Source organism: Strix uralensis, chromosome 27 (assembly GCF_047716275.1).
Source record: "Strix uralensis isolate ZFMK-TIS-50842 chromosome 27, bStrUra1, whole genome shotgun sequence".
Classification (NCBI taxonomy): domain Eukaryota; kingdom Metazoa; phylum Chordata; class Aves; order Strigiformes; family Strigidae; genus Strix; species Strix uralensis.
Genome location: NC_133998.1, coordinates 791,117 through 801,164, shown reverse-complemented (window position 1 = coordinate 801,164; position 10,048 = coordinate 791,117). Strand labels below are relative to the sequence as shown.

The 10,048-nt window shown below is 48.7% G+C and overlaps 1 protein-coding gene across 1 annotated transcript; it reads left to right on the top strand.

The window, feature by feature from the left end:
* The first annotated feature begins 225 nt into the window (after positions 1 to 225).
* On the top strand, positions 226 to 8,645 carry LOC141935342 (glutamate-rich protein 3-like). The gene is made up of 7 exons (XM_074851465.1): positions 226 to 688; positions 1,968 to 2,165; positions 2,370 to 2,485; positions 2,823 to 3,003; positions 4,411 to 4,597; positions 6,913 to 7,046; positions 8,180 to 8,645. Exons 4-7 carry the CDS (start codon positions 2,874 to 2,876, stop codon positions 8,185 to 8,187), a joined length of 459 nt encoding a protein of 152 aa, XP_074707566.1. The 5' UTR covers positions 226 to 688; positions 1,968 to 2,165; positions 2,370 to 2,485; positions 2,823 to 2,873; the 3' UTR covers positions 8,188 to 8,645.
* Positions 8,646 to 10,048: the final 1,403 nt, after the last annotated feature.

The window sequence follows — 10,048 nt, the reverse complement described above, 5'->3', positions numbered from 1 at the left end:
CATCATCACATCAACACCCATCCAAGGGGTCTGCCTGGTCTAAGGCAGCGAGTTAGCTCAGATAAACAGGTTTTTTAACTTGGTATTCTGAAGGGTGTACAAGGAAGAGATGAACTAAAAAAGTCATAAAAACGCTGAGTATTGAACAAAAATAGGCCTGCTTTGGTGGTGCGTTCTCTCAGTGTGCGTGTGCTGAAGTCACCAAAAGGCAGCACACGGCTGTGTTCCTGGGAGTGTCTGTGAGCTCACGTGTTTGCTTCAAGGCTGCACTGTGAGGAGACAGTAGCAAAACCTGTATTTATGGTCAAGAGTTATTCTGGATGCTCCAGTATTTGGATGCTCAATGAGAGATGCCTAAAGGGGCCTGGCTCTTCTCAGGCAGACTAGAAAATTTAAGTTCCTGAAGGTACCTGAGAATCACTCATCACTTCCAAATATCTCGATCAGTGCTTTTTTTTTTTTTCCCTTATGGTGCTGCTCTGTACTGGAAACTATACACTGAGATTTTGTAGCTGTTTTCTTTTTCCTTTTCTAGACTTCCAGGTGACCACGTACAGCTCCAGGGGATCTGCAGCACTCACTCCATTTCCTACCACTTCCCATCAGTGCTGCAGCAGAGGCTGTAACTACTTCAACATCTAAACAGAAGTGTCCAGCACCTGAACTCAGTCAACAGCCTGCCGGCAGGGTGAGACCATATTTCACTCTGAGAATAATGTAATTTTAGGGACAGCTTTATAATACTGCTTTAGTACTGTAGTTCCCAGAACTGTATACTGCAGGCAACATGCCTTCCAAACGGTGATCAGCTTTTATTGAAACTCTCCCTTTTAACCTCCCCTTAATTTTCAGGACATTGACTTACTGGTCTAATGCCCAGTTCTTGATCACAGTGAGGAAAAATGTGGTGACTTATCTTTTATAGTATAAAATCTCTGCATGCATAATTTTCTCCCTCCACATAGACTCTCTGTTATGTAGAGAGGGAGGCAGCCACCTGGTTAACACCAAGAACTCAGGAATATTTTCACACAGTCTTAGAAGTTTTCATTTTCATCTACAGGTGCAAAGTAGCAAAAAAACTCCTTTATTTTTTTTACCATTCCTCCTGCTAAGTCACACTAGCAGGTTCAGAGAATGAGAGCTTTTAGGAGTAGCCAGTCATGTTCTTGATACATACACAGTTACTTTCAGGTGAAGTTTGGACTTGTCTTCTGTTCTAGAAAAACATGGTGTAATTGGTTTTGTGTTAGGAGTTCCATGGGACTGGAGGATTTTGGAATGGGGCTGTGAGCACTGCCTGGCAGACACTGGACGAATAGCTCCCTCCTGCATTTGCTCTGTATTGTGATGGTCACGATCCCTTCTCCAAGAATTTGCTGGCACTTTCTACTTAATGCTCCCTGCCAACAAAGCAGCCAGATCAGTCACAGGTTATGCAGACGTGACGCAGAGCTCAGACCCAGAGCATGCGATGTTTGCAGAATTTATTCTCTAGAGCTGTCTTTTGCTTTTCAGGGCCCTGGGCCTCTGTTTGCATTTCATCCTGAAGGAGGACTAGACCACTACAAACGGGGGAGAAACATTTTGAACCACATCTTGTATAATTGATGCCAAATGATGTTACTGTTGGGAGACTCTGGCTGCTTTGGAACTTGCTTGCCAGCGGAGGGAGTGCAGCAGTGCCGTGGGGTTCTGTCTGCTGGGGATCAGAACTCGGCATGGTTACAAGTAGCACACGGCTCTCACCTATGGGGGTGACGCTTCCAAGCAATCTGCCTGTTGCTTTGCGAATTAAAAGAAAGGGTTTTAGCACAGAAATCTTTTCATGAACAAAATTGCAAGCACCGAGTTCCGGAATTGTTCTAGAAGTACACCTTTTACTAGGTGTAAAGAGCCATCAAACCATGGTTACTTGGTCCCTGGTTTTGCATAACCTATTTAACCTGGTTAAAATGTTTTCACAGGAGGAGAGGAGTGAAGTCAAAGGTCCAAATGCGGTGAAATGCGTGACCCATATATCTCCCATCATTAACACCGGTCTGATACCAGGGCCACCTCCACCCCAGCAAAAAGGTGGAAACACAGTGAGAAGTGGGGTAACCAGAGGGAGACAACTGTGTCCCATCACTGTACCCAGGGACGCAGAGCAACCTCCAAGGAAGGTAAGTTAGCTCTGTCTACTTCTCTGTTTATGTACAGGTATATAATCTTCCTTGTTGGTGTATTTGCCTAATGCTGAAAGGTGTGTATACCTAGTTTGCATAAAGATTCACTGAATTTTTGAAAGAAATAAAATTAATAGCTATTAAAATATGTAACTGCCACCCATCTCTCTATATACTAAAACATTTGGTGTTTCTCATCAGCTGGGGGGAAAAAGGGTGCTTGAAGAGAAAACCCATGGGAACTCTTACTTAAAGCCTTCTGGTTTAGTCAATCTGATCCTGCCTCTGACCACATCTGGCACCAGAACTTCAGACGGGTATGTGAAATGCCTTGAGCGTATGAAAACTTCATCAGTTACACTATATCTCCAGCCAGTTTTGACTCCTGTAAAGGGAATTGTAGGAACCCCGGATTGGGAGGGACAATACGGGTCATGGTCCCTGCAATTTTGGGCAATTCGATGCAGTGGATTTTCAGTTTGAAATATTTTCCTCCCCTTCTGCATGTTACAAAGCACTTTCCAATTTAAGCAGCTCAAGGCCTGTCTTAAAAGACTGGAAGCCTCAAGTGTACACCACACGTACATGCTCTTTGTGTTCACCTTTTGTTAGAGGTGGAAGCTGAATGGATTTTTTGTGTATTTCCTGCTGCAGAACTCTGGAGTAGTCTTCAGGTCCCCGGTACGCAGCGGCGCATGTGTCACCATGGCCTTTGTAGGAAGAAATCTGCATTTATTTGGCAAGGATGCTGGTGTGAGGAGTGACATCAGAGTCTACCAGCAGCACTGTAGAGGGGAAAACCTTTGTGTCTACAAAGGCAGCCTATTGGAAGGAGGTGAGGATGAAGAGTCAAAGAGTTCATATCAATTCTGGCAACATCTTTTTTTTTTTTTTTTGGCTAAAATGTTGGTGTGGTATCAAAATGACTTCAGCTGAGCTCAGTCAAGATATATGCATCCAGGGATTTTTATACCAGCTGCCTCCTCACTAAATCTGGATCTACTGTTTCATTCATGATTGAAAGTGAGGTTAGAATTACTTCTGCAAATTATGGTAGAAGGAATTTAGAGAACTAATTTAACAAAATACTGTAGCTTAGGTTACTTTTGTCTAGAGATGTGTGGTTAATAAAGTAGTAGTAGGAGCGGCAAACTGTCCTTAAATAGGGGTTATCTGTTTCTGACTTGCTACAACACATCAGTGCATGTTGTTGCATGCTACAACACAGTTGCATGTAATACTCCAGAAGGAAAAGTACATAATGGGAGCCCAATTCCCGTCTCTTTGACGTGAGTGCAATTCCATAGCACCAGTAAAAGGTGAATTGTGTTCTGGGAATCTGGGAAGAGGCAATGGCTGGGAGATTTTCACTTATGAGGAAGAGTGGATGACACCCCTCATTCCAGCTCACAGAAACCCTGTGTTGGCGTTTTCAGCGGGTGTGGGAAGATGGTGCAGAGCTCCCTGCGCTCCCCCGTCCCCGAGGCTGTGGGTGCAGGGCGGCGTGCCTGCAGATCAGCTCATGGGGCTGCTGCGGCTGGCTCCCCGCTGTGTCCTCTGTGCCTGCTCCTCTTGTCCCCAGCCCCGCTCACACGTGTGAGGGAGTGACCAGTGTAGAGGGGGTACAACCCCGTCCCCCCGGCATGGAGCGGGGTGGCCGCCTCGGTGCCCTCACGTCCTGGATGCCAAGCAGTGCCCTTGCAGAGCAGCCTGAACCGGCTCCAGAAGCAGCATCTTTCAGGTACCCGGTGTTCCCTGAGCCCAGCCGTGTCTGTGCAGGCCCAGGGCCGCTGGTGCTGAGCTGTGCTCATCTGGAGCCTCCACTGCTCCCTGCGAGGTGTGTCCCACTGCAGGGGCTCTGACATGCTGCTGCCCTGCACCGGGTAGGCACGTGCCAGGAATCCTAAACCTCCTGTGCACGATGCCCACTCTTGTAAGGCAAGGGTGGAGTTAATTTTGTGGAGATGGGAGGCTCTGCTCTCTGTTCTGCTGTAGCTGTGAGTGGCCAAACTGAGTGGCTTGTCACAGGGGTGTCCAGCTTGGCACTCTGGGGTTGGAGAGAGATGAGGCTGTTGTGTGGGGAGGAGGTGGCATATTAACAACTAGTTAATGTAGCCGAGAACCAGAGTACCTGACCTCGGAGGGCTGGGTGCTTTGGTGGTGATGCAGGTGAGACACGATGATTGCAACAGGCTGGCAGCAAATATAAACTTTTTTCTTTGAATCCTTTCTGTGACTGCAGAGACCTTTCAGTTCATCTCAAGGAGGCACCGAGGTTTCCCATTTAGCCTCAACTTTTATGTCAATGGGCTGCCAGTGGACAGGGTGAGCTGCTGCTGTGAGTTCAGACACCAGAGGCCCTCCACGGTGGGAGGCAGACATGAATGCTTCAGATTTCTCAGTGTGGAGGGAGCATCTCCTTGCTACAGGTATGGAGACAAGTGTACTTTGCTCGCAAGGCCCTCGCAGCCCAGTTGTTCGAGTTTATCCCTTGTTTCTTCTTTTGTCATCTTTCTGGCACCCTGCAGCTCTTCCTCAGCCCCGAGCGGAGCGGTGGCCGGGGGGTGCCACACATACACCCCTTGCCTACTTCTCATGGAAGTGCTGGTGAAATAAGTATGAAGAGCGCTGCTTACTTAACTGTAGTTTTGGGGATTTTCTTTGGGATTGTGAGAATGGAGTAATTTATTTTTAAACAGCTCTGCCTCTAAGGTGGGATTCCACTGTAATACCCCTGCTGCAGAATAAGACAGTACTGAATGTTAGCCATCTTCCAGAAAACAAATCTGTGCAGAAGATTCTAGGGTTTGGGCAAAAGTCAATGTGAGCAAGAGCTGTGGGTTTGCCAAGCAGCTTTAATTTTGATAAAGTCTTCCTTTTGTGTGATTGTTAAGTCACGCCAGACAAAAAATTCTGCACACATGGTTAATTTTAAAACTTTTTTGTTCTTTTCATAAGTAATTTTGAAAGATCAGCAAGCAGTTGGAAGAAGAGAATCTCCACAGAGCTATGCTCTTATTTTTCAGATACGGACCAAATTCTGACCAAAAAAAAAAAAATCTATTTTATTGTGCCATATTTTTTCTACTCCAATCCACCATTGGACATGATTTATGTAAATGTATTACTTAGTATCTTGGAAGTAGTGAAAAGCATCTGAATTCAGAATAGATATAGTGGCTACAGAGTTTAGGAAATGCCCAAATCTCAGCTGTTGTGAGATTTCTGGAAGGATTTGAAATGAATTTTCTAATGAGTATAATCTCCAGAAATTGTTTCATTTCTTCCTGAGGTGCCCCTACTTTCTGTCCCGCTTCCCCTCTTACTCTCAGTGATATCTCTGTTTCCTGTCTTGTTGACAGTCCAGACAACCTTATCTGGTGACTAAAAACTGTTTCCATTAACCAGGTTTTCCCCATAAATGACAACTCTTTTCACATCTCTTTCAGGTCAAATGCAGTTGTATTTTTTTCACTGCTTTGAGTATGACACCACCTCCACCCATTAAATCCCCACCCTGATTCTCAGTAACGATCCCAGCTGATTGTCCCCATTGGATGTCGGCTGTGGTTCACAAAGAGGTGATGCCCTGTGATTTTTACACAGATGCTGTGGTCCTTGCACCAAGTTCTCTGCTGGCCTAGGTCCAGCATTTCTGTACAGCAGAAATGCTTCAATATCTCAAAGGTCCCTGAAAGAAATACCAAGAACAAATAATTAAAAAGTAGGACTCTCTGCAGAAATTGTCACGTTTACATTTTATGCCTGCAAAACTAAAAGATTTCTAGACTGAATGACTGTAGGATGTTTCAGGGTAGTTTGTAAACAGCTGGAACGTGAGGGGAATTGTATCAAGCCTCACATAAAAAAAAGCAGTTTTGGGGAAGGAAAAGATTTTAAGACATCCTTGTCTGTGAAGAAAATAAGGTTTTCCAGAGAGACTTGTGGTTAGCTAGGGTGAAAGTTCCGGTTTCAGTGTCACCCTCTGCTTGCAGATTTGAATCGACACACTACGTAGAGCGCAGTGTCCCGACACTCGTGGGTGGTGTAGGGTGGCTCTTCGTGTCTGCAGGTAACATTAAATCAGGAGCAGGAGCCCTGGTCTCTCAGATGAGCCTCCCAGCCGTGAGACAGAGAGGCTGCCACTCCATTTTATACAAGAGGAGCAGTCTCACAAGTCACTGAAAATGCTTTGTTTTCCAACTGTTTGGGTTTCTGTAAGGTAGGAAAAACAGAACAGAAACAAAAGAATTCAGTTTCAATCTGCCTCTTCCCCTGCCATTTTTAGACCCAGCAGACAAATTAAAAAACAAAACCAGAGTTATCACTGTACTGGGTGTTGCAGCAGGATCAGGATCCAGCACACGTCTGCCTTGGCGCTTGCCTGCCCTTCTCAGTGGTTATATCTTCACAGATCATTGTTGGTGTAGCTTGAAATTAATGGACACTTATGATCATTTTGATTTTAGTCTGTTTATACTTCAACCGTCACCATTAAGTGGGGACAGTGTTACTCTCCTTCAAGGAAGAACTGTATCTGTGATAGTGGAGCTCTTGAGAACTTCAGGGGGCTTCTCCAAGGGAGTGGTTATCAGAAACCGTGTGGTCTGAGTGGCAGCGCAGAGGCAGATGGGTACCCGGTTTCAGTATTGATAATGAGCTGAACAGCTCACTGCCTGCTGCCCTTCCATTGTTCACACAAAGAAAAACATGATACTTTCCAATTCTCTTTGTTATTTTATAGGTGCATTCTTGCAATGGGTCTGGACAAAAAGCCAGTGCCTCCCAAGGAAAAGATGGAGGAGGACCGTGAGGAAAATCATGTGGGTTCCGGGGCATATGGAGTGTGCATTGCAGATGGAGTGTGCATTGAGCCAGGTAAGAGCAGTATTGAGCAGGAGGTGGAGGCGAGGCCATGGGTGGAGCAGCGGGTTCAAGGGAGCTTGGAAGGGAGGGATCACTGGAGAGTGGGGAGGAGAGGAGGCCTGGGGCAGGAACGGTTGCTGGGGTTAGCACGGGGGGTGACAGGGCACAGAGAGGGGTGATGGGATCAGGAGGGGGAAGATAGAGCGGGACGGGGGTGGCAGCTGAGGGAGGGGGTGTCTAGGGGGTCTGGGGGGGGACGGGGAAGGGGCAGCTGATGAAGCTTGTGGGTGAGAGGTCAGCCAGGAAGGGTGTGAGGGAAGGGGCTGAGGACCAGGGCGAGGTGGATGGGGAGTGGGGCACAGCACATCTTGTGTTCCCACGGCCCAGAGACCTGTGTGGAGCCACGTCCCTTGGAGAGCAGCCGATGGCAGAAACATCCCTGAGCTCAGAGCCGATGGGGAGAGGGTCTGCAGGAGCCGAGGAGCTGGGCCTGGGCACCCAGCAACAGCTGACAGCCCCCGGGATGGGGCCATGGGGGTCCATGATGCAGGAGGGGACAGAGCAGGTGGAGTGAAAGCTGAGGGGGAACAGCCAGACCTCTGGGACAACACGAGAGAGGGGAGTAGTGCAGGGAGAGCTGCTGAGGACAGGGAGCAGAGGAAGGACAGTCCTGCTGGAGACGGCCCAGACGCCCTGGGAGCTGCTGGCAGGGGTCAGAGCAGCAGCAGCCCCGTGAGGTGAGTCCTGCGTGGGTCGGCCGCTGCCCCGCACCCGGTCGAGTCCCCAGGCTTGTCCCTGCCAGGAGCAGCGGGAGCAGCACTTTGTCCCATTTCTTACACTTCCCTTAAGTATCTGCTGGGTAGGGGATGGTAAATCCTTTTGGGTGGCAGCTTCTGCCCTCTTCCCTGTTCCTGAAATCTCCTTGCAAATCCCTTTGCTCTGGTGCTACGCTGGCGGCCCCTCAGCCCCTTGCCCCTTGCGGAGCAGCTCCTGCCACCCAGCAGTGCAGCCCCAGGTCAAGGGCAGCACCGGCTCCTCTGCTTGCTCTGGCAGCTGCTCGTAGGAAATCTGTGACAGTGGTGTATCAGTAGCTCAAAGCTTAGCACGTTTTTTGTAAAGCTGATGTTTTTCTCCTTGTTTTGTAGGATGTTAGAAGCCCAGATGCAGTTGTCGTGCCCTCAGTACAGCCCCAGGACGGGGAAGAAACTCTCCTCTAAGCTTTTTCTGCTGCTGCTTCAGTCTCTGTCCTGCAACAGTTACACACATTGCTGTAGATTTGTGCCGGTTGGGATGTTCACTCCTTTATTTTACTCCGCAATTACCACAACCACCTGTCACATTTTACTAGAGCAGCTTCTCAGTGTGGAGCAGAAAGAGAAATGAGCCAACCCAGGAACCACCACTGCCTCGTGCTCATGAAGACCATAATTGCAAGGATTATTCCACAGCTGTCAGGCTTGCTTTCCTAAAACACAGAAATATTGGACTGGCTGAACCTCCCTTCCCTCCCTGGTCACGGCTCGCTTCTGCCGGCTGTTGGGTGGGGGGGTGAGGGTAGATGTGCTTTCTGTGCTTGTGTTGTTGTTGAATAAGAGGTTTCATGTTTGTGTCCATCCGTGTCTGCGTGCTGACTGCATTGTTCTCTCCATCATCTGCGTCTCATCTGCGGACGTTTTGCTGAGAGTCGGGGCTGTGTCTTGGCTGCAGCGCAGGGCCCCGGTGCATGTTGGTGTTTGCGTCGACAAGCACATCGGGGGGAGCTCAGCAGAGATGTGGGACGGCCGGTCCCGGGGGCGGCAGTGGCCTTGCCCGGGGGTCTTTAGGTTGGGGGGCTGCCTCCACCCCACGCTGCAGGCAAGCGACCCTCCGGTGTGTGCGGGAGGGCTGGGCTCTCCTTGGGGACCCAGACTTGTCGCTGGCCACACTTCAGGGCCTTCCCGGGACTTGGAAATGTTGAGAGCTGTTAAATGCGAACAACTCCAACTCGTATTTATAAATGGTTCAAGCCCGGCCTTTTGCTTCTGCTGGGCTCAGGCAGGAATAGCTGGGGGCTCCCCGAGACCCCGCCAGCCCGTGGCGCCTGGCAGGCATTGCTCGGGGGGCTGCAGGATGCTCTGGCCCGGCACGGCGGGGCTGTCACTGCGCGTGCAGGTTGGGAAATGGGGCTGAAACAAGCAGGATTTTGGGTGGATTTGACTGTAAGTCACTGAGGATCAGTCTGCATGGGAGAGGAACTTTAAATGTGATCAAGTAATCGATGTTTGTTCCTTCCTGTGCTAAAGACAGTTGCATTTGTGTTTTCAGTCTGGACACCAGGAAGTGCTCTGAAACAGAAAAGTAGGCAAAAAAGACTAATGACAGCTTTACAGTCCTCAGCAGTTTAAAAGAAAGCATTACATCAAGTGGTCCTGGCTGAAATGTTTCTTCCGTGCAGGATGTGCAGTATTTGCTTACAAGGCGTTTGACCTTTGACCACTCAACAAGGGTCTTTTAACCAGGGAACGTCCACAAAACCAGAAGTGGCTTATTCCCTGGACCAAGACATTTTCAGTGTTGTTCAGTATAAAAAAAGGGCAGTAAATAGATAACCTGTGTTTGCATACTCTACAGCTGAATACCCCTGGTATGCGAAGTGTTCAGAATCTGAATTCATGCCAGTGACCTTCTCCAGAGGTTGGTTTCTCGGCGCACATATGCACACCTGCTCATTTACTTGGGTGTGTGGAAAAACCTGCAGCAGTGTGCGTAGCTCCTTGACATTTTGCAAATGCTCTCATTATTCATTATATATATTTCCTAAGAACAGTAGTTGCCAGTCAGGTAGGGCCTGGTCTCTGGAGTTTATCTCTGCTTTCTAACTGAATATTTGTGCTGCTGAAGCCGTGTCACACAGATCCCCTGCAAAGCCAATGCCTCTGGCTTGCGGGCACGACTGTGCCGAAGCCGCTGGCCAGCACACGTGGGTGATGCAGTTCAGGGATTGCGGGTGACCGGCGGCGGAGGGGGAGTGCAGG